The 24,953-nt window shown below is 39.4% G+C and overlaps 1 protein-coding gene across 2 annotated transcripts in view; it reads right to left on the reverse strand.

Moving 5' to 3' along the window:
* Positions 1-24,953, reverse strand: part of cdh5 (cadherin 5) — a 46,034-nt gene that overhangs the window by 9,259 nt on the left and 11,822 nt on the right. For both annotated transcript variants that reach the window (XM_034681442.1, XM_034681440.1), the window contains 12 exons: positions 18,886-19,128; positions 17,422-17,701; positions 16,806-16,922; positions 16,465-16,632; positions 16,123-16,304; positions 14,299-14,412; positions 13,639-13,781; positions 13,421-13,554; positions 12,419-12,528; positions 11,576-11,678; positions 3,943-4,073; positions 3,604-3,718 (listed from right to left, as the gene is read on the reverse strand). In XM_034681442.1, the coding sequence (XP_034537333.1) occupies positions 3,604-3,718; positions 3,943-4,073; positions 11,576-11,678; positions 12,419-12,528; positions 13,421-13,554; positions 13,639-13,781; positions 14,299-14,412; positions 16,123-16,304; positions 16,465-16,632; positions 16,806-16,922; positions 17,422-17,701; positions 18,886-19,125 (1,837 nt within the window). In that variant the 5' untranslated portion in view covers positions 19,126-19,128. The remainder of the gene's footprint in view (positions 1-3,603; positions 3,719-3,942; positions 4,074-11,575; positions 11,679-12,418; positions 12,529-13,420; positions 13,555-13,638; positions 13,782-14,298; positions 14,413-16,122; positions 16,305-16,464; positions 16,633-16,805; positions 16,923-17,421; positions 17,702-18,885; positions 19,129-24,953) is intronic.

Consider the following 24,953-nt stretch of genomic DNA (forward strand, 5'->3'; position numbering starts at 1 on the left):
AAATGGGGTCTTTGGAAAAGCACGAGAGATAAGGTCAGAGGTGGGCAACAGATCTTCAGGCCAACAGAAGAAAAAACGGTTATTCACATAACCTTGAACCTGCAAGTAAAATTCCAAATTCTTGATCACGTTTGTTTCCCAACTTGATGTCAGAACTAATAAAGGAAAAAGGGTAAAATAAACGAAAAAACGTATGTCTTTTTCTTGCAGTACAAAAATTAAAGAAAAGGAAGAAAAAGAAAAAAAAGAGAAAAAAAACCAGGGAGAATCAATGAGTGGGTAAAGGAAGGAGGGAACGGGTGAATCTTGGGCCAAGGATATCAGGAGAGGAGACAGATGAGGAGAGGAGGGGATACATTTGACATTAGATTACGCCCCAAGCCTCGGTCCTGATATGAACCTCTTTCTCTCTCAGCGGACGGGCAGCATTAGCCATGCCTTTTAGATGAGGCCGAGCAGGACTAATTTAAGTTTGCCTGGGAAACCAACAGATTAATCTTTTACAACACATGCTCTGCAGTTTAATAAGCTCTGGAGATATCAGACTTAGAGGGACGAGAAAGGAGAGAAAAAAGACCTTTCTTTGTACAAAAACGACTGAGAAAAATTTCCTTTTCGCATGTCAAACCAGACTTCTGGTGAGAAAATGCGCTGGTGAATGGGGAGCGTGGTAAATTGCTTTGGGCCCAGGCAGATAATGACAAGTGCATTAAATAGTTAATCTGGCCAGCGTTGGGGGGTGTTTGATAAAGAGCGAGAGAGAGAGACGCAGAAAGAGGGAGAGAGGGAAACAGAGAGGGAGACAGAGAGACCCAGAGGGGGAGAGAAGGAGGAAGAGAGAGATGGAGGGAAAAAAACGTAGGGGTAAAGGCGCGATAGTGAAGGAGTGTATTAATAGTTAATAGGTTGAGTGTTTGGTGGTGTTTGATAAGCAGACGGCACCTAAAGAGCTGATAAACTCTCCTCATTACCACTTCTATTCTTCTGCTGCTTTTTCCCACAATTCTCCTCTTCAGGGTCTCTCTTTAACCTCTTTCTGTCTCGCTCTGTCACTCAGTCTGTCTCTCTCCACCTCAGCTCTCACTCGTCTCTCGTCTGTTTGCGTCTGTCTCACACCCTCCCATATCTAAGTCTAGATATAAGTTTTTTTTCCCTGTGTCACTCCGCCTCCGTCCGTCTTAATCTTTAAGTTGTCTTTGCCTTTTTCTTCCTCAGCACTTCTCATCCCTCTTGTTTGGCCAACTATCTCCGGCGTGCCTCTCATCCAACATGACAAGTGTCTCTTTTTCCCCAGAAAAAAAGAAGCAGGGGGCGAAGGTATCAAAGAGAATATTGAGCTCACAACCGCAGGCATTATTTCCACATCCGCCACTGCATTATTCATAAAACCAACAACAAAGGGAGGGGAACTGCTCCCCACGAAACACAAACCTTATTTATCGCACAGCAAGGGCAAGTGAGTCTGTGCACATGCCCCAATCACTCATTGCTGGCATTTTCTGTCTATCATTGATGTCATCTTCATGAAACCCTCTCAGAGAATAAAGACTCTGCATGTTTTAAAAAGGTATTTTGCACCTGTTTGTTAACAGACTGTCAAACAACAAAGAATAAAAGTACAAATCTATTTCCCAAAATTATTTTCTGCTCTCAATCCCTTGGAACAATTCACTAATGCCCATTCATTATCTCCACATCCACCCCAAAACAAACAAGCAAGCAGGCCAGAAAGTGACACATTTTATTTTTCTGCTTGTTAGGAATGCACTCATGTTTGATAGCAATTCAGATTTGTTTACTCCCAACAAACTTCCATCTTTCATCTCCAAAAAATAACTTCAAAGTTTGTTCTCTCAAACCCCAGTTTCAGAATTCAGACTGAACAAACAAGTCTGTCGACCAAATGAACAGGCAACAATGTTTTTAAAATACTTTTTATGGAAAATTAAACCAAATTAAAAAGCAGTGTTTCACTGTTCTCTACACTTGAAAAAAAGTGTTGCTAGGTTAGACAGGCTTAAAAAAATGAATATGCATAAAATGGCTCCACCTCTGCAGTTGAGGCAGTGTTTATGAGCTTCAATAGAGCAGCAAAATAACCTGAACGGTTAGCTCTAGTAGTGGCTAAAATAGTCTCTAAACAGCAGCTTAAAACACACTGAGTCTCAAGGTGTGGTAGTGATTGTATAAAAGAGGAGGACTTGGTTTAAAACTCTAAGATCATGCCCTAAACCTGCATTCTTTTTAATCATTCTTCACATTGCTTCAGCATAAACCGTTCTGGTTTCTGTTTTAGTACGTTTGTAGACCAAGTAGTATTGGACAGTCATATATCAGTAGGCTTTGGTGTATGCAAAAAAATGAGTCTTTGTGTAGAGTAAAAGCAGGCAGAACGCACACTGCTACTAGAACGTGCGACTTTAAAGGTGGTGGCAATCTGACAACAATTTAGTCTCTTTAAACATATCTGTATGTAAGTGCAGCTCACAAACCATATCAATATCAACACGTTTACTTTAAGCAACAGCTCAGCCTGTCACTGTGGTGTAAAAGCCAATCAGTTGTTACATTTCCTGACTCCCTGGAATGCATCACGATTAATGGATCCAACCTCCATTCAGCAAACAAACATTTTAAAAGTTGTTTTCTTCTCCTCTTGAAGACAGGCCAGCCAACATGCTTTTTTACTTTTTACTCATCTCTATCGTAATGTTGTTATATCTGCAAACTCAAGACCCAAAAACTGTAATCAAATGATGAGAAAATAGTTTTCTTTCCAGGCTCAAACATGTAATGTACTGTCTCTTGATGTAATGAGACAGTTGTATCTACTCTGGGAGCACTCCAGGGAATTTAATGGACCAAAAGTAATGGGGTTTAAGAGTGCAATATAATAGATGCGCAGAAAAGAAAGTCCTGGCTGCTTTCTACGTTGGAATTACTGAAAAGTTAGCACCTTTCCCCAGAGGCATGTATCAAATAGTCAGACAACGATGGGCGATGATTGTCGATAGGATCTGAGATCAGTTACAAATGTGCTTTGTAACGTCATGATGTTCATTTTGTAAATTAAGGTCCAATTTACAGTAAAATCAGTGATCAAGGAGGTGACACTTTCTGCCTAAGCTCCCCTGTGATTGACAAGTCACTACCACTACAATGTTTCAGGTAAGAATCACAGGCATAGGCAAACATTCTCTCATTCAAATATGGTTTTAACAGTACTACAAGTATGTTTGTGGTTGTAGACTAACTTAAACTAACCCAGACTTTTGTTACATCACTTGAGGCACTTTATCAGATACAACCCAGCTCCCTCTGAGGTCATAAAATACTTTTTACAACTTTTATCCCATTTGCAGTTGTCCCCTATCCCACGATACCCACTTACAGGCTTTGATGTGTGACCTTATTTGAGTTCCCTTCTCACATGCTCTTTAATAAAAAAAGAAGTGCATCAGATAGTTCCTTAGGCACTCTTAAGTCAAGAAAGAAAAAGAGATGGTCTTTACCCATATGAAAATCCCAAGATGAGTTCTGAAATGAGCTAAGAAGCTATCAAAAATGGAGACAAAGAAGTTAAGAGAAAAAATGTAAACTTACCCAGTATGGTCAGTATGCAGAGCAGAATGGCTATTAGGGCATGAACGCTGACTCCCATCCTGCGAGCACCAGCTTTGCACTGAGTAGGAATCCTCCTGGCATCACATCGGCATGACTACAAAAAAAAATCCATTGCATGTTAATTTATTGACTTACAAAGCAGTGTTCATTACTGTATGTCCATCCAGTCAATATGTGATTAAATATTCTGCTTTCTCTTATCAAAGCTGGTTATTTTAAAAAAGGAATGTAGCTATTCATTGATCTTTTAAACTCTCCTGTGGAAATAAATCTAAAGCAGTTCACTTCACTACACCTAACACAAAAGAACATTCAGACCTTGATTGCTAGTTTGGTGATGCTGGTCTGGATGGGTTGTCCTCCATCACTGATGCGCACATCCACGCTGTAATCCTTGGGGTCATCAAGGCTGAATGGCCCCTGTTTCACCATGATGTCAGCTGTGCTGTCTAAAGAAAGATGCAGATTAACAAACAGTGAGGGTCCAAAATATCACAACCACCTTACTACACAGATGTACCTTTCCTTTATGTAAAATCTGTGTCCAATTTGTCTGACTCATCACAACTTTTCTCTGTAAAGCGGATCTAATGTTCACCTGCTTGGAGTATAGAGACTTTAAAATCTATTTATACAGCTGGTGCCTGCTCCAAGGATAAAACAAGATACAAGAACAAGAGGAGAGTCGTTACATAAAGGCACGCTGATCACTTGTGATTATCTGTCAGTTTGGTGCATTTAGGATTTTAGTCATTTGGGATTATGGATAATGGCAGCACCTTAAAACCTGAAATTGGGGCGTCCTACATGAGCAATTGTTAGTAAGGCTTAAATAGAGGCAGCCATGTACTTTTGTTGGCTTTATCTGATAGAGACGTCATGGCTGGAAATCCTGTGCAAAGACATTATACTGCAGACCCTAATCTTTTCGCTGTAATGTGGTCAGTGGGTGGCCAGACAGATTTTAAAAGTCAAGAGTCAGAAAATGCAAAAAGCTCAAAGTCCAAGAGCACCGAAACAGATTGGAACAAATCAGTCCAAGAATAGAAATAAAGAAAAGTTGAAACATGTTGAGCATTGAGTAGTTCTGAACAACAATACAGTCATTAGTCAAACCCCTGGCAGGCAGGCGTTTCCTGCTGAGACGATGGGGGGAACCTTTCTCCACAATATCCCACCTCCGACGGAATATCAGAGAACACAATGGCAGGAAAGACCCTCACGAACACTCTAACATACCTAGACACACTCTGGTAAACCCTCAGACAAAGAAACATGCAGTATCACTCTGGTTTAAGGGCAAGTTTGAATGAAAACAACATGGGTGTTGCTGACGTTTGCACTTTGGGTTCAGATTATATCAGTCATTGGAAAAGAGGAACGGTAAATCACTTGGCCGAAGAGACTCAGCCTCCCTGATAAAAATTACATCTTTGTCACATGAACTCTGCCTCCACCCCTCAGGGGCCCTAGATATCCATCCAAGAAACGGTCCTTTTAGCAGAATGTGTTAATTTCCTCCATTCAACCCTCCTGTTATGTTGCGGGTCAAATTGACCCTTTTTAAAGTCTATTTTAGGCTATATATGCCTTCCAAACCAGCTAAATACAGCCTAAAATTCTGGGCAGCATGTGACAGAAGAGGCATCGGGTTAATTTATCAACATCACTTCGTAAAAAAAAATAAAAATAAATAAAAATGTAAAATACAATAAACAAAAATCCATGTCATGTAAAACTATTGTATTTATATTTAGGGCTTTCCAATGTACATTGAAAAACTTTTAACATTAATCTTAATTAAAAAGTGAGTGAGTTATCCTCATTGAACGATGATCTGCGATAAATAAAGAACACCAATGCACTAAATCTTGATTTAAATGGTTAGTAATGCAGTTAAAAATTTGATTTAAAAAAACGTATATTGGGATTTCTTGGGTTCTGAAACTTTTGGATAATTGAATAATCCTCGGGTCAAATTGACCCAGGAACATTATTGCTGTTGCAGAGAAACGAACATAACAGGAGGGTTAAAAAAGCTAGAGTAAAAGGTTGTTTCATTTAGTCCACGTAGCTGAAGTTATTGTCAGATATTGTGGACCTCGTCTCTCCACTCACAGGCAGCAGGCTGCACACCGGTGGAGTATTCAGGTGTTATGACGGAGGCCGATGAAAGCCTGGTGTGGCAACTTGTTTAACCTTTTATCTCAGTCAATTTTCATCCATTTGAGATGTAAATCCACCACATTTCATTGAAATTAGATTTATTTTCCAATAACAACCTAATAGCATTTCATTGTTATTTATTTAAAAAGACAGCCATAAGTTAAAGTTACAGCAATGTCACAACAAACATGACTTCCCTTTAATTTAGTTTTCTGTGTAAGTTTATTATGACTGTTTTATGATAAGTGTTGCAAGAAAGCTTAAAAAAAACTTCTGGTGTAAGACACACTCATGTTGTATCTGAATAAAGATACAGATATTCTTTGGTTGAACAGATATTAATACAGACACAGATAATGATCTCTCTGCACATCCCTACAAAATATACCCTTCGCCACAAGCCATTTTGTGAAACTTCTGCCCAACTAGATCTGTCCCGCATCTCTCTCTATAGAGATACAAACTGCCTCTTGAAGCAACAACATCACAATAACTGTTTGTCAGACACTTCAAGAAAGAAATGGGCTTCCATGGCTCAGCAGCTGTTACAAGGGTTAGGTTGAGTGGAGTCAAGGACGCTGCTGCTGGACTGTGGAGCGGTATTTGGCTCTAGATTATCCAAGGTTTGGTGGATTTCAGGAGGGCCACACCTACCTGACTGCACAGTGCCAATTGTAAAGTGGAATAATAGTTCTGGGCTCAGGGTACTGGTAAGGCCCTTCATTGGGGTACAAATAATACAACAAAACGGACCAGTATCTACTCAATGATTGATGACTGGAAGTGTTCTTCAAAACATTTTTTATATTACATTTAGTTTTTATGATTTATTTATAGAGCACCTCTCAAGAACAGAGGTCAGAAGGTGCTTTACAACAACAACAATAGAAAAACATTAAAAGGGCAAAACAGAGATTGCAAATACATACAAAAACATGACATAAAAAACAGAAAGATTAAACAAAGGTCTGTCTAAAGAGATAGGTCTTCAACTGCTTTTTTGAACCTGTCAAAAGTGTCCACAGTTCTCAGTTCCAGAGGGAGACTGTTCCAGAGTTTAGGACCAACAACCTGGAAAGCACAGTCCCCTTTAGTTTTTAACCTGGTACGAGGCACAACCAATAAACCCTGATCAGAGGACCTCAGAGACCTGCTGGAGTTATAAGGCTTTAGCAGCTCCCTAGTGTACACTGGAGCCTGTCCATTTAGCGCTCTGTACACAACAACAAGAATTTTGAACTGGATCCAACATTTGACTGAAAGTTAGTGCAAAGAAATTGGGATCAGTGTGACATGAGATCTCCTAGATGATTTGGTCAACAGTTTAGCAGCAGCATTTTGGACCACTTGTAGGCGGTTCAAGGATGCATTGCTAAGACATGTAAGAAAAGGATTACAATAATCCAAGCTAGATGACAGAAAAGCATGTATAATCTTCAGCTCAGCTGTGGACACAAAAGGTCTGAGTTTGGCGATATTTCTTAATGATTAATATTAATTCATAATTAATATTTCTTTTAGTGATAAAAAGAAGAACGTACCAAACCATTTACATGCTGGTCCAGGCTAAGGGCCTGGCCTATTTAGACCCCTATATTGCGTAGGGCAGGTTTAACTGTAGAGGACAAAAACCCAAGGCTTCTCTTTACCTCAAGAACAACACAGTCAGGAGTTGTAGTATATCAACTCTAATGAAACAGACCAATTAAATTGTTTCATATTGATCCCGTGGTGCAGCTGAATTTGATATAGTCGAATTATATATAAGCAGACAAAATTTCAGCCAATTGTGCACTTGAGCTACATTGGGGTTCAGTTTGTGGAGGGCTGTTTACTTTTCCAGCCTCACTTTGCCCCTGTGGACAAAGTGAGGTCCATTAGACATGGCTGGATGAGTTCTAGCTTGTAGCTCATACCCCCCAACCAAAACTAAACACCTTAAGGAAGAATGAGAAAATAGGTTGCAAGCCAGAGCTCCTGGTTCAACATTGATACATCATTTCACAAATGCTTAATGAGAAAAAAATCCCTAATACTCTCCAAAATCCCATGGAAGTCTCTACTAGAGGAATGAAAGCTTTACTCTTTAGTGCACACGGTTTAAGGATGTTTAAAAAAAGCTTTTAAAAAAAAAGTGAGAATCAGGTGCCCACTGACTTTTTATTATTTGGTGAAGTAGGTTTGCTAACTGCCAATCTGTTGGCTCATTTGCTTGGTGGCTAGGGGAACAAAAAGTTCATCCATCTCTCAGATGGAACCCTGAACCTACTCTCGAGCTAATTGCATGTGAAGATACTCCTGAGAGAAAGTGAGAAAAGTTGTTTCTTGCAATTTGGGTTCAAAGCGTCTGACAACCAAATTTGGTTTGTACAACCACCTCATTGGGATCAGTTTTCTGAAACAACATGTAGTTGCTAAAGGTGTGTGTGTGTGTGTGTGGGAGGACATGGCTACAGATGAAGCCTTAACTAACTGAATAAAAGATGAAAACAGCTTCTGTCCTCCCTTCATCTCCTGCTCCTCCGTCGTTTGAATTCATGTCTATATTGTCTCTCTGGATTTCTGTCTCTTTCTCACTGTCCTCTCTCTGTTTCCTTTGTTCTCTCCATTTCTCTTTTCATGCATCTCATTAGTCTCCTTCACTCTTCCTTTCTTTGTCTTCCTCCTCCTCCTCCTCCACCTCCTCCTCCTCTCTCTTGTCTGTTTGGTATTAATGCAGCAAGCTTCATGTAGCCGCCTGATCCCAACACCGAGTCCTGTCACTTCTGTGAGCAGCTACACTGTCTGCTGAAGAGTGTGTGTAAGTGTGTGAGTATGTGTGTGTGTGTGTATGTGTGTGTGTGTCAGGATCCCATATTGAAAGCATGGTTGTTGTTTTTTTTTGTTGCAAGTTTTAAAGAGCTGGTAGTCGATGAATATTTTAAAAACCCTCACTTTGCAGCTCTTGTTGCATGTATGTGTGTGTTTGAGTGTGTAAGTGATGAGAGATGCTGTGAGAGGAGTTTTGGGGGGCACAGCGCTGATCCACAGGGGAGAGCAGAGGTTCACATGGACAAACAGCACTTATCAAACAACTCTTCACCTCCTTCTCCTTTCCCTCTTTCCTCCTAGTTCTCCTTCCTCGTCTCATCTGTCAATAAAATCTATCTTTTTCGTCTCTGTTTCTCTGCTCCTACTCTTACCCCTTTCTTCTGAATATTTCATTCAACCGTTCGTCTTTCTGATGTCATCTTTCCTTCTTTTATCATGTCCTAGTCTCATCTCCTCCTCCACATCCTCATTTCTTCTTTTATTCCCTTATCCCTTGTTCTTTCTTTCTCCCTCTTGTTTGACCTCCTCTCCCATTTATTTTTCGTGTTTGTGCATCTTCCCCCTGCTCCCCTTTCTCTTGTCTCATGTCTTTCTTTTCTTCCCTTCCTCTTCCGTTTTTGAATGTTTGCTCTACATTATCTCTCATGTCTTTCTCCACTCATTTACATTGCCTTTCTTCTTTTACTTCTCTTACAGCTCTCTTTTTTTTCTCTTGTTTAGCACCCTTCCTTTTTCTCTCACCATTTTATTCCCCCCTCTCCTCACCTCAACAACATCTCACTTTAATATTCGCCCTCATCCTGATTCCTGATCTCTCCCTCTTACCCCCTTTTTATCTTTTCTACCACCTCTGCCTCATCTCCCTCTCTCTCTCTGTCTCTCTCTCCTTCATCTCGCTCTTCCTCCTCTCTGTCGGTTCAACATGTCATCCCTCCAGGCACTAGCAGTGAAGAAAATGGATAAGGCAAGTTCATGCCTTTTTTCCCTCTGTTTATCTTCCTCTCAGTATGTTTCCAGTCTCACTTAAATTAAATAGTAACACTTCACCTAAATCTTTCATCTGTCTACCTTGGGCTTTCATCTATTCACTTTTAATATTTGACTGGAACAGTTGGGAAGACTTTTCCTATTGCTTTCATTTATCATAAGAGCATGTGATGATCAAAAATAATGAAAAATGCCATTTTGTGTTTTAAGTTATATATCCAAAATAGTCTTTGGAAATCTGACGCAACAGAGCGCCAACCTTTGCCTAAATATCAACGTGTGGATCAAAGAAAATTTCTATGCAGAGCTCACACCTTTACTCGTGTCACTGTCTGTGTATTCAAGCTGACACTGTTAACTTGTACAATTTCATCTTCAACATTTTTACTCACAAATGACATCATATCCTCTGACTTTAGACACTGCTTTCAATTTAGAGTAATGTGCCTCAGTGAAAGGAAGCTAAGAACTGCACACTGTTCTCATTGGCCATTAAATACCAATGCTCTGGCATACCAACCTGTATCTCATAAAGGCACACATGGTACCCTTAAGTATCCCTTGAGCATCTGTATGGGACCCATCAATCTATCACAATTTTCCTGTGTAAATACATTTGTGACAACTTTGGGAGTTTGGAGCAGCTGCTCTGGCCATCAAATATCTGTCCATTTAGGTGACATACAGAGAAACACAGTCTGTGGAGGGGCGACTTATCATTTTAAACCACAACCTGTTCTTTCCTTTACACAATCAAGTAGCTATATGTCTGGGTTTCTGGTTTAGCTACGTTGTTGGAGCATGTAAGACCCATGTAAGGAGGCCATAGTCCTCTTGGGATTGGTTGTGGGATTGGTTCCCGACAAAATTTAGTGCATGTAGTTCCCAACTCTCTCTTGAGCTGTGCTATCCAATACAGACTAACCCCCCCAAAATAATGTAAAATAAATAGCTGCCTGTCTGAAAATATATTACAAACTGCAACAGTTTTACAACCTTGACCTCATGTTAGGAAAAAACAGAAACAGATTCTACAGGGTGAATTGTGCATCTGTATGCAATGCTGAGGGACAGGACAGAGCACCATTTTTTATTAAACCTCAGGAGAGGTGCAATAAGATCCTCTGCTTTCTCAGCGTAGCAGTGATGGATGTAATTTGTTCTGGGTTTTTGTAATAGTCAGGATAGAAACATCCCTAGTTTTTTAGCTGGGAATAGCTGTATGCATGAAAGCCGTCCATGTGCAAAGCAAAAAGGTTGGGGCATGATCTGCTGTGATGCAGTCCCAGATCCTGTCTGCAGTCATCCGATGATTAGATATAATAAATATAAAACATATGACCTATTTTTAATTTCTATCTACAGATGTCTGCATGCAAGTGCAGCTAACAAACCACTCTTAGACATTGACTCTCAACACCAAATCTATTCTGTTTAGATTAAGATAAAGCTTTAGTTAATGTGGTTTCTCTTAAGGTTTTTCCCAAATTCTAAAACTGTAACACTGTACACAATAAGAACATGCATCATTCATAGACACTCCAGCTGAAAAGATGCCCTCATGGCGCAGTTTCCCAGCTACACTTGCAAATATTATCTTAGAGTGAAAAGCAGCACAGCAGCCCTGTGTGTGACATGTCTCTTTCACATTTTCAGCTGGGATGAGTTCAGAATACATAGAGAGTCATCTGCAAGTCCACTGAGCCACTTGCTCTCATTATTTTCAATATTTGCTGTTGTGCATTCTAGACAGCACTTACAGTCCCAGACAGGCTCTCTAAATCCCCCGTCTGGCTGGGAGAACCAAAGCACGCTTTGAGAAGTTAAAATAATTTCAACTTTCAGCAACAAAGCACTATGCCTCAAATGGAGTTTCAGTTGTTGCATAGCAACAAGTGCCAGGGCGAGCGCTTTCCTCTGAGCGCCATTTAGAGCAACAAGCAAGAAGAGAAAGGTAAATATGTGCTCGGTGCACACACAGACTTACTGCCGTAGTCTTTGATGGTGAAGTTAGAGCTCTCACTGGCCAGGCTGAAGCTGAAGGAGGCTAGCTGGTCGTCTTTATCTGTGGCTCTCAGCGTTCCTATCACCTGAGGAAAAACAAAATGTCTCAAATGCAGTCTCTTTTATATGTATACTGTTAATAAAATTGAAATTATATATGGGAAATAACACGTTTTTTTACTGTTTCAGTTTCAGTTAAGAATTTCTGAGACAAAAACAAATGTATGTTTGGTTTAGACCTTCAGACTGGACTTTCACTTTACATCAAAGGTTAACCTTACTGGATATGCATGTAGTAAACACATTATCCAAAGATACACCTTCTCTACTTGATTAAAGATTTGAGCTCTGGTGGTTAAACCTTTAACTTCCTTGGCAAAAACGTGCATATTTTTGGCAGAAAACCTTCGCATCATCCTGCAGCATTGCACATCAAACTGTTTCTAAACAGGAGGCCGGCACTTTGAACTTGCATGAATATGTTTTTGTTGGTTTGTTTGCTTGTGTTGCACCACTCCTGGGGTAAAGACACTAAAAACAGTAAATTAAGTCCATTATAACCATTTATGTCTGGATGTTTTTGTATGTTACAGCACATATTGTGCCATTTTCACCACGTATTTTAAGAACAGGCTAAACCCTTCGTATCACACTTCATTCTGGTAGTAATGTGCCTCTTGTTTTAAAAGACACAACATATATTGTGTGTGTATTATGAAGCAACTTTAACGTCAGTTGTCACTTGGAGCGAGGCTAATTGAATAAGCTGAATATAAATCATACAACTGAAGTGTTAGCCTGCTTAACATGCTGTGTTTTTTCTTACCATGTTAGTGAAGTCATTCTCACAGACGAAGATCTCATCGACAGCCAGCTGAGGTTTGTTGTCATTAACGTCCTGAACTATGATGTTAACTTTCACAAAGGACTCCAAACCTACAGAGGAGAATAAACAACACGTCATTTCCACCAAATCAATGACTGGTGTGCTTAAGAGCTGCTGATTTTCTAATTTCTAATCTGAACAGTTTCATATTTGGCTGATACAGAAACTATAGAACAGGACAAAATAGATTTCTTTTTTTGTGGCATTGTGTTTGCTTAATTTTCACCTTTGTCCTATATAGCAAATTTCAAACATTGCTTTTGTTATTTACGCTGTGTGCAGATCACTGGCGGTGCTTTGGCATGATGCTGGTCAGGTGTACGCATCTCTTCCTTAAATGAAACTGATTAAGGTCAAGTGACTCAAAAGAGATCTTTCTGAGAGCTTTATAATTGGCAGTTGTTTTGTCACACTAAAGCGGCTCTTACATTTATTATACATCACTGACATTCTTTGAATCCTCGTCTTTTGATGAATGTGAGAGCCTTTTTGCTGTCTCTTGCTCTGAGATTTTGAAACTATCTTTAGTTCAGTACATATACTGTATATCGAGGACCTTGTCAAGCTCAGGGGACCATTGTGTTCCTTAAACATCGTGACAAGCCACTAAAATAGATCTCTGGATTTCATTCATTGCTGGTCTAAAAATATACATAGTTTGGTTAAGAAGCTGCAAGTGAACAAAGAGGCCCTCTAATGTGATTTTCCTGCTTACTCTCTGCTTCCCGTGTGGGTCGACCAGGTGTTGTAGCAATATGTTAAACCTATAAAAATCCCCTGTTAAGGTGTCAAATCCCCAGCCTTCAATAAATCCAGAGAAACAATAGGATAACACACTGTCTTTTTTTGTGTCCCTCCCTGTATGCATGTGTGAGAGAAAACATATGGTTTTGATTTTCCACCTGAGGTTTTATTGTTTAAGGGATTAATTGTGTGACGTACCGCTCGGCTCCTCCTGCGCTCTAACTTGAAACATGTGTGTGGCCTCCAGCTCTCTGTCCAGCATCCTCAGGGTGGACAGCTGACCTGTGAACGGGTTGATACTGATCGGACAATCCTTGTCCAAGATAGAGTACCTAAACACACAGGAAGAAGAGATGATCAGTAAGAACCACAGTGCAGGTTTTATTACATTATTTGTTATTTTCAGAGGAATTTACCGAATGCTCTTGTTTGCTTTGTCTGGATCTCTGGCTGTAACTGTTCCTATGTTGTTCACAATCCTTTCCTCCAGCACTGTGAACGTGTAGATAGGCAGAGAGAACACTGGCGGCTCGTCCACATCCAACACCCTGACGTTCACCTGTAAAAAAAAATCCATTCCTAACAGTTAAAGACAGCCTTGTATGGAAATGAAGCCTATTTGGTCCGTATCAAATAGATTTAAATAGACTTGAATTGTTTCATTTCTTTGTTCTACTTGTCAACAATGCCATTCTTCAGGCTTATTCTGACACTGACACCCGCCTACTAAAGGCTGCCTGGTAGAGCTGATGATTGATCAGCTGCATTATTGGGAGCTGAGGCTCAACAGCTTTGCTCAAGATGATACAGTGTTAACAGAGAGAAAATGACATTAAATATCAAAATAAAATCAGTGACTTTTATGTTGAATTCTTGTAAGATTTACATTTGGAAGTGACTTGAAAAAAAAAAAGATTTTGTAAGCAAAACTTTTTTTTACTTCCTATCAATTAAGCAGCTATGTTCATTTTGAACCATTTCTGCCATAATAACCAGCACCCTCTCTCCTGTTTCAATAGAAAAGTAATGTAATATAAATTGATGTTAAGACTGCAGAAGTCCAATGTGATGTTTACCTGAGCTGTGGTGACCGCACTGTTCACGTTGTCGGCAGGAAAACGCAGGTTTCTTAGGTTTTCTTGCACCTGAACGGTGAAAGTGTAGCTTTTGGTTGTCTCATAATCCAGAGCCTGGAGAAAAAAAAGAGGACATTCATTCTACAACAATCAAAAATAAGCACTTAATTGATCAGTATTTGATTTGATGGCAAACTTAGATTGACTCATAAAAGCTCTTCAATTCCTATTGACTTTGTTTATAAGATTAGAGTTAAGTTAGGTTTCAAATGATACACAGAACACCTGAACCAATAAAGTAGGTAGTAGTTTCCAAAGAGGTTCAAACTTATCTGCATGGCTATTTTTTTTTTTACGTCTCAGAAACACAAGCCTTTCTTTTATTCTTGATCTACAGCTGTTGAAAATCCTAACTAACTCCTCTCAATGTATTCTTTCCCTCATTAACATGATATTTTCACGCCTAACTTTGTCTCTTCTCTAGTGAACGCATCATGTTGGTAGGTACTCTAGTACTTCTGTCTCTTCAGAAATTCTTTCATCTATTTCTATTCGTGTTTTTAGACTTTGCAAGACATTACATTCACACTCTTTTTTTTCCGCTTAAATGCATCGCCTGTCTTCATCCTGAGTGCATTAACACCTGTGTGAATTCACCAAGGACAGCGGGCGATGCAAGGTGCAAAAAGGCTCTAAATGTCACAGCTCAGCTGGAACAACCTTGATAACTCTGGATTTCAGAAACCTGATGAAAAGCAAACTTCTTTCTCCTCCATGTTAACATGCTAACGCGCATGGGAATACCTTACTCCTTCAATTTGGTCAACATTGGCAGAAACTGGGGCTTTCACAGTTTTACCATTGAGCTTGTATACCCCATAGAAGCAAACACTTCTCGTGGTCAGATTTCTGCAGGAATTATTTTCCTGCTCTATTACCCCTCTCCCACTATTAAGTTAAATGTTGGGGGTTTTCTCGAGGCCTGTTTAATCAGTGGATGGGACACCACAGGTAGACATAATCTCTTAACTGGATTATTCATGCTAACAGGTATATTCAGTTGCAGGGTATCAAAGGCATGTGTAAACAGCTTAACAAGAATAAGGCCTCAACCGCAGTGTGTCCGATAGCTGGCTTAGTGTGCGCATGTAAACACAGCGGCTGAGAAAGATGAGAGGGGCTGCAGAGCTGAGGGGCGAGTCGAGCAGAGAGAAGATTCGATTCAAGGCCGACTCTGGTGCAAGCTATTTCAGAGCTCATTTTATTAGAATACATTTGCAGCTCTCTGATGTCCTAAATACTTTATCTGAAGAGCACAATCCAGAGAAGTAAAAATGCAAGAAATCCTGCAAAAATAAATAGTCCACTTCACCAGAAGGTAAACGAACTTAGGGTCTGTATTTTCTTTAACATCTTGTTTTGCAAAAAAAGAAAATCTCTCATCTCCTTTTTTAGATAAGTGGTGACAATGAGCATAAGCAACAAACACTTCTGAAAATTTGAATCCACTTGGTCATGGAAATCCTGTTGGGGTTCTGTCTGGGCTGTTTTTAACGTTGCTGATGCTGGAATGTAAATCTGTTTATGTGCCTCTCCTATGATATCCTGAATGAAACATTGCTTAAATACCTCAAATTTAAAATGAACATCAAACCAAAGCTTACAAAACTACTGAGCAATAAGTTTCACATTGGTTTTTAAGGCAGTGATTCTAAAGCATGAGTATTTAACACGAATTAAACCACTGTCTTTGTTCAAATTCAGAGGTTAAAATGTTACCCTTGAGATATCATTTATTCATTCATTGCCACACGAGCCTCTTACCTGTTTGAGCATGAGGTTGCCGTCCTTGTTAGGGCTCAGTTCAATGTTAAACACTTTGCTGCTGTCATTGGGAATCATAAAAGCGGGTTCTTTGTTCTGAATCTGATCTCTGTCCTCCAACTCCAACGTGCCGATCTTCTCGTTCAGCTTGTGATCCTCTGAAACCTCCAAGTCATAAACCTCTGCAGGCAGAGAGAAAGAAAGACATCGATTGCAATGCTTACTAAGACAGCTTGTGTACATTTTGTGAATATTTAACCGGCACGTTTTCATTGCGATATGTGCAAGAGAGCAGCGTCTAAAAAATTAATCATCACCACACATTTTCACTCTGTATCTTACTTCGGGTGAAAGAAGCGATATTGTCGTTGGTGTCGGTGATGGTGATGGTGACAGAGGTGGTGGCTGTGCTGCCAGAGGCCATTCCTCTCATGTCCTGAGCTTTAACCACCACCACGTACTGACTCTTGGTCTCCCGGTCCAGAGAGTTTATCTTGCAGCTGATCACACCTGCAGAGAGACAGTTCAGAGAGACAGACAGAAAGAGAGAGGGTGTTATCTCTTTCAGGTCATCTCTGACTCATATTCAAGTAAAAATAGCTCATACATCTACTTGTTAAAGATGGAAAGTACAATGTTGCTGCGGGATACAATCATGCTGGACATTAGAGCCGCAAACGTACCTGTGATGCTGTCGATTTGGAAGGCGGAGAGGTCGTGGGTTAAAGAGTACCTGAGTTCTCCGTTAGCAGTGGTGGGGTCGTCAGCATCTGTTGCCCTCACCTCAACTACTTTAGTTCCTAGAGGAATGAAGATACAAGAGATGTAAATGCTACAGGGATGAGTGTTTTGCAACAAAAAAAACCACAACCCAAATGTTCCAGTTTTGAACATCATGGCTGCTTAACTGATTAATTCTTTATGATTATGTGCTAAGATTGTGTTATTTAAGTCAGCAATGTGTCTTTTTTCACTGAGGGAAGTGTTAATGAATGTGACAGGCGTTGACATTATGTTTCATTTTTCCCAGACATTTCACAGTCTCTTCTATTTTTATTCTAAATTATCACTGGATGGTAAATGTCAAATATATACTTGGAGCAAAAGAAAAGGCTTCCAACAAGAATTTGCTTCATTTATGATCTCTTATGTTTCAGGAAACTCATTCTTTATTCTTGTTTGATTATTGGTTGTGTTCCAACATTAAGCTAGACAAAAAAACCCTCAAAATTCTCAAACCATTGTGGCTTGAAAACAAAAACTGATCATAATCTTTTTCATCTGGTTCTTTCGACTCACCTATCGTGGACCTCTCCATGATTGATCCATTATACAGTCTGGGGAAAACAGGGGTGTTGTCATTGATATCTGTGACCTGCACAACAAATTCTCCAGCGTCCTCTATCAGCATGTGGTTTCCATCGAACATCCTGGCAGTCAAATGGTATAAGCTCTTCTCCTCTCTGTCCAGAGCTCTCGTGACAAACAGGTCTCCTTTCTGATCCACAGTGAAGATGGTGTTTGCTCCTTCACCTTCAATTTTAAAGCTCTTCACCTCCACTCTCTGGCTCGACCTCAGCTGTGAAAGAACATGTGGTTTGGTTTTTGTTTTTCTTCCAATTCCAGAGTCAGGATTAAAATATTCAATAGTCAAACAAAAACAAAAAAAAATCTAACAAAATTGCTCAGATATTTTAGAATGTCTGTGTTAGCAACAAGTTGATGTGATAGATTCTTGGCATGTTATAGCATTAAACTGAATGGGATAATTGAAAAGCACATTTGTATTTCTTTTCAGAAAGCCACAGCAAGTAGATAATGAACATTTCAGAAGACAGTTTGGAAGATGGGTACAGACAGTAAAGACAATTTTGGATTGTTTTAGTAGCTGATATCTAGAGTTGTTCTGATACTTTCTATATCGATACCAATGACTGTATAAAAATACAGATAATATCTCCTTCTGTTGGAAGAAAAATGAAGCCAAAATACCTACACAATAGCTGCTGACATTAAGCTAATGATATACTTTGGAGCCAAGGCATGCACAGAAGCGAAGGAGGACACTTATGGCTGTTGAAAGTTCTACGACTTTGTAGTTAGCGTTACATTTTCTCTCACTGTTCCTCCTCTCCTCTGCTAATCCAGAAAAGAATGCTGCAGGTGCTGCATTTGTTAACAGAGCTGTCAATCATTACTTCTTGACATCAAACAACTAATTAAAGGGTTCTCTGCGAAATTAACACTTACACATAAATCAGCATGATAAGAGCTAACTGTAATGACAAAAAGCATGTTTGAGAACATTTCATTTGACATGTATCTTCATTTTCTAGTTTGACAAGCCCCATCTACAATGAGGGAGGCAGGCTTTATGACCTACACTGCAGCCTGTCACCAGGGGGGAGCTTGAAATGTTTTGGTTCCACTATCAACGGAGTAGGTGTACCTTCCATCTTCTTATACAGCCATTGATCAATATCGGTATACTCCCTACAGTGCAGTTGTCAGTATTGGATATTAGCAAGCACAGCAATCAAGCCCATTATGATCCCCAAACCTATAAGCCTCCAAAAAATCAGGTTCCAAGTAAATTACCATGTGACAACAATAAACATGTAAGTCAGCTTAATACAGTGTGGTGCTTGCAGAAGTGTTAGTCAAAGCTAGCAAGATGTCAGCAATCAGGGTTTTTCCAATCCTAAAATGTACTTGGTGTCAGCCAGTAGTCAGAAGGAAAAACCTCTGCTAATGTTAACCTACCTGTCCTATCTTGTAGGCAATGGGCGCAGGTTTCTCTTCTTCCACATAAAGAGAGTTCCAGATCCAATCTCTTTTCTGTCTGAACAGGATCGGATGCTTCTCTTTCCTCACAATTTCAACATGGCCTTGTTTCTCTGCTTCAACCACAGGAAGGCCAGAATCTTCAGCCACAGTGAGAGACAGCGACAGGACCATAGCTGCCATAAGCCCCATCATGGCATACAGCTGAAGCCAAGCCATCGTCTGTAGGACCGGGAAAAAAAAAGGGGGGGGGAGAGAAGGGTGAAAGAATGAAGAAGAGTATGAGGAGGAAGAGGCAAGTGTGGAATAAGTGATGTGAGGAATATGGAGGGAGAGGGAAGGAGGAGAGAGGAGATCATATTAAAACCACTTATCAGCCGTGGACAGAAGCCTTCACTGTGCCAGGGTGAGACTCAGAGTGAAGGCCAAGGACTCCCCGCCCCCTTACTGAGCTCGAGGTCTAGCTATCATTGAGGACCAGGGCTCTTAAACCTCTTCAGCCAGGGACCCAAATGAAACATTTAGCCTCCCATCATGGGACCCGGGCTGAGGCGTATCACTACTGTGGTCGTATTGGGATCTATTAAACATAGGCCCGTGACCCATTTTAGGTCCTGACCCACTGGTGAAGCACAAGAGAGAGACAGAATGAGACAGACAGACAGAGAGATGGTGAGAGGAGCTGACATTAAAACCACTTAGGATGACTGTCTTAATCAGCCATTAGAAAAGCCATTTACCATAGAGGGACTGTTTGACATTTTAAATTTTTGATTGGTATTTTTCCCTTCAGCACGGCACATAAAATTGTGGAAAAATACAGCATTCTGGCATAACACTGCAGGCTTTGTACCAGGAAAAAGGATTCAAAGGTAAAGATAAGTCACACTTATGTTAAAGTCAAATATTACCAACACGTCAAAGAAAAATGCAGTTTCCTCATGAGTATCAATAACACAAGTATGATGTGCATCCCAACACAGAGGGCCCCTACGAATTAAAAGCATGCCATCGTTGGCTAAATGGAGCGTTGTATCTGGTTGACCTGCATAGGCTAAAACAAATAAGCAGCCTTCCCCAGTAGATTTCCTCAAAACATCAATGCCCTAATTCTACTGTTTACCCGAAGATTATTGAGATTGAGGATAAAACCATTTGTAGTAAATTAGTTATGAAATAGCATTACATCCTCATACTATTATAAAGCACTGTACAGTGTTTTGCATCAGATAAGCCTCCAAATTCATGGATTTATGACTTTGATATTTTACCTATAGGAACAAGGCCGAGGACAACAGAGCTTACAGTAACACAGAAAAGGAGGAACAGACTTATGAGTTGACAGCAATGTGAGCTGCTCTGTAAGGCAGTAATGTTCACTGTAAAGATAGATGGAGGGAATTTAATTGTTAAGGCTCCAGAGGAATCCCCAGAGTTCACCTATCTCCTGACTGGTCGTCATTAAATCAAAGTCGAACGGAAATCCAACCCAAAGCTGTAAAGACCAAACACATAAAACCACACATATGAAGCAAGCTGCTGGTGGAGCTGTTTAAAAAGTCAGGAGATCACCAAAATCATTACAGTTTATCCTCTGGAGAACATGATTAGTGGCCTTTTACATCAGCTCTGTATAAGTTATGTCTTAGTTTGGGGTGTAAAGTCCCTGTTAAACCATATATTGTTACTAGTTTGAATTTTTACTTATGTCATTCTTTGGTTGCACCACAGAGAAGTAAGATTCATCTTTATTAGAAAGGCAACATCCAAACCAGCCAAAATGTGGACGTTTTCCCTTTCAGTTGCCAACCACAGAAAAGCACTTTTCATATCAGGGTATTTGTTAAAGTGTTACCCCTCATGCCTGCTTGCCTCCAAACAGGCTTACTGCTGTTTATTGACTGATAGCAACACAAAGGTATGTAAAATATGTCAAAGCATTTTGATGAGGTCACTACTACAGCCTATATTCTTAATCTACATTAAGTTATATGGAGTTGGGAAATCGATGCATACACATGGTTTTGATAGAACTGATTCTCTTATCTCTACTTGTGGAAAATGTACAAATCAAGCCAATCAACCAATCAACCAGTGTTTTAAAGAGGACTTTACACCTAGTGTAAGGTGTCAGATTGGAGATATAATTTAAATTTGAATTATCTAAGATGGTGCAGCCCCTAAAATCTAATTACTGCCTAACCTCTCCTCTAAATTAGAAATGATATTTGAACAAGGCTACGTCTGAACTTCAGCAACATCTGAACTACCAACCTCAGCTGGAGCGAACCAGAGCAGGTTTGTACAGAATTTTATGACAATAGTTTATCAGATTTTGAGACTAAACTGACAGAATCCAACTGTTGCCACAACAGGTAACACAAATCTAATGAACATCTTTCTGATGTTGCAAAATGTCAGATCTCCGCTCCATTTATTTCGACGCAACGGTTGTTTTTCACATCATGCTTCATCATGAGAAGCACACGAATCCTACATGGACAGGAGTTCATGTGATAGACTCAATATTTCATTGAACCACCCTTCTTCAGACGTGTTCTCTTTCATATCTGAACAACAGCTTCAACCAAAGCAAATTATATCATGTACACCACTGTTGTGTAGTGCAGTAAAATAACACGATTGTATTTTCTCCTTACCAAAATTCAACACATTTTCTCCATGTAAGGGCTATAATAAGAATTTAGGTTGAAATTTGGTGGAATAACTCACAAAATTTGAGCCAAACTGGCACCTCGTCTGATTTATGGCTTGTGACTGGTTACAACTTGGAACGTGTTTCACTGTCTTGCATCACTTACTTGTGCCTTCAAGCCTTTTCAGCAATATTTAACCAAACTGAAAATGTATAAGACAAATAAACACCAGCAGCCTCGTAAACTTTAACGTTCCCTTTCACTGTGTGTGTCTCTCTCTCTCTCTCTCTCTCTCTCTCTCTCTCTCTCTCTCTCTCTCTCTCTCTCTCTCTCTCTCTCTCTCTCTCTCTCTCTCTGTCTATGTCTCCATCTCTCCCACCCCTCCCCCCTCCTCTATCTAATAACGCAGAAATGCCAGGGAAATAATCTTCAAAAAATGTTAGTCTATATGTGCTCTGCAGATATCTCAGCACAGCCCTGTGCCATCCCAGCAGACAGATTAGTGCATTTTATTGTCTTCTAGCCATTAGCAGCAGGGAGGGAGGAAGAGAGATTACGATGAGGGGATTATACGGGCACAAAGTCTTCTCCCACTAATGGCCTAATCTCGTATTCTGCTGACCTCCCCTGACCTCTTCACACGGCTCCCCACAAATCAGCTCAAACAAAGACTCAACACTGTTTGTTTGGCCTTTAGTTCACATGCTTTTGTTTTGGTTTTACATTTTTCCTCATGTGTTTTTTCTTTGTTTAGTCTCTTTTCAGGACTAAATTAATTAAACATGAGTGCAAAGTCCATTAATGCCTATTACTGTGGACTTTTGGATAGAAGTTTCCATGGATAAAGACAAGATTGTGGACCAAATACCTCTGGTATTTACTAACATGGTCAGGTACTTTTCCTTCTACAGCTCAATCTAATTTGCTATTACCTTACTTTTCATTGAAACACTTTTTCTCCTCACTCTGTGAAATCAAAAGCACTTTTTGGCATCCATTTTGAAGCCCTCTGTTTCCATCTTAAAAACTATTTTGAATTTCATTATTTCATAACAATACGTACTTCTGTTATTCACCAAGTCAACTTGACTTACATTGTAACAAAATGCTGTTAAAATACTACAAATTTTGATCAGTAATGTACTGTTCTTCATAAACACATTTGACTACTGTAAAAAAGAAAAAAGCTTTTCGAGCTTGGAAAACCAGCCACTGTAAATTTTAAGGATTTAATGCTGCAATGTGTCCTACCACCTCAACACATCCAGTTAACCCTCTTGTTATGTTGCGGGTCAAACTGACCCTTTTAAAAGTCTATTTTAGACAATATATACCTTCCAAACCAGCTCAATGCATCATAAAAATCTCGGCAGCATGTGACAGAAGACGTGTCATGTTAATTTATCAACATCACTTCATAAAGAAAAAATAATAATTCAAAATGTAAAATGAAATAAACAAAAATCTATGTCATGTAAAACTATTGTATTTATATCTAGGGCTTTCAAATGTATATTAAAAAAAAGTTTTAACATTAGTTTTAATGAAAAACGAGTGAGCTATCCTCATTGAACCATGATCTGTGAGAGTTAAAGAACACCAATGGACTAAATCTTGAATTTAATGGTAAGTAATGGAGTTAAAAATGAGAATAAGAAAAATATGGAATTTTTTGGCGTTGTGACACTTTTGGATAATTGAATATGCCCCAGGTCAAATTGACCCAGAACATTATTGCTGTTCCTGAGAAACGAACATAACAGGAGGGTAAAAAAAAAAGTTTAAGACAGGGTTTAGTCAGACAGAATTAGTGGTTTTATTTTACTTAGATGAAGAGAAAGATTATAGTTGGAGTGTAAAATAACATCATGGTACTGTTTTATCTTGTACAGTACTAACATGTTGTTGTAGTTTACAATAGGTGCACTGTCAATAAAAAAACAGTAAAATGCTGGCAACTGTAGCTGCCTGTAGTTTACTGTAATTTACCAGGTAAATTTGTTCCAGTGTATTAACATAATTTATGTTTCTATTAACTTAATCAGTAGAGCGTCAGTGTGCCAGGGATTCCACAGTCATGTTAGGATATTGTAAGCATTGCAACTGTATTGAATTTATTTCCCTACTGTCAATTTGTTTGCTTTGAGGTACAAGGTTAACAGGGGAAGGGATTTATTTCCCATTCTCTGAGCCTCTCAATGCACTGGCTCTCTTGGCAATGGCCTGAGTCCCCTCTAATACCAATTGGGAAAAACAGGACACAAAAAGAAACAATGCCATCACAACCACAATGAAACTGAGACATGAATAGGAGAAGGGGAAATTAAGAGGGCTTTGAATTTAACAAGCTTGTATTATATGTCTAAATGATTAAAGTAAACCTAGAAATCTTATCCTTGCGGAGAGCAACTTGAGCTTCCAGTCGACTCTCTTTGGTTAACTCACTTCCTCGTACCTTTAATGGTTATCTCACATCAGATGCGTATTTAAGCTCATTTATCTGTAATATCTTCTTTTATGTCATATTTTTCAGTAGTAACCAAAACAAAGTTCAGTTTGGAAATCTCTTCTCTAAATGTTTACACATACAAAATTCACAGTGAGACAAGGTCACTGATAAAGCCACGTTGTTTCCTGGCAAAGTTCTGTTGTGTCCTTCTCTCTCAGCTTAGTTCTAACTGTGTGTCACTCCGTATCCTTCCTACGTGCTCTGGACAAACAAAGCAATCACACTTTGTGCTGTACGTATTTTCTCACGCACAGACCTTCAAAAACACAGGTCTGAAACAAAGAGACCTCAAGTGACTGTCAAGGGAATACCTCTTATAATAGTCTTTTATCTAGAGTTGTTGACCAGTGTTGTTGTAAATCAGCCATGCTGTGCTATCTTTGAAAACATTCTAATGTTTATAGTTTGACAAAAGCTAATTTGAGTTTATTTTATACATTATTTTGTCATGGTGAAGGCAGACAAGTGGACAGCTATGTCACCTTAAAATTCCCTAAAATCATGTAGGTTATATTTCAGATTTTTACTGAAGCTCAAACAAAGCAGTATACTTTTCTAAAACCTTCTGAGTGATTATGAGAATGTTGTGTCAAATGTGCATGCCTTAAATATTAAATGGAACATTTTTAAGTGGTTCATTTATAAATGCTTGGACCTATTTGAGTCCTTTTGAGGACATTTTTGTTGGGATTACAAGTTAACAATTTCTATTAAAGACAGTGTTCAGGAGTGAGCGGTGCATATGATGGCTTTAGATCAGTGTATCCAGTGTGAGCTAAATGTAAAACTATTTATAAAAAAAAAAATACAACAAAGGATGGTTAGTTCATCCCTGTGAAGGGGTAGGATGCATTTTGAAAACATGAATGACATATGGTTTC

The sequence above is a fragment of the Notolabrus celidotus genome, chromosome 4, assembly GCF_009762535.1.
Source record: "Notolabrus celidotus isolate fNotCel1 chromosome 4, fNotCel1.pri, whole genome shotgun sequence".
Taxonomy (NCBI): Eukaryota; Metazoa; Chordata; class Actinopteri; order Labriformes; family Labridae; genus Notolabrus; species Notolabrus celidotus.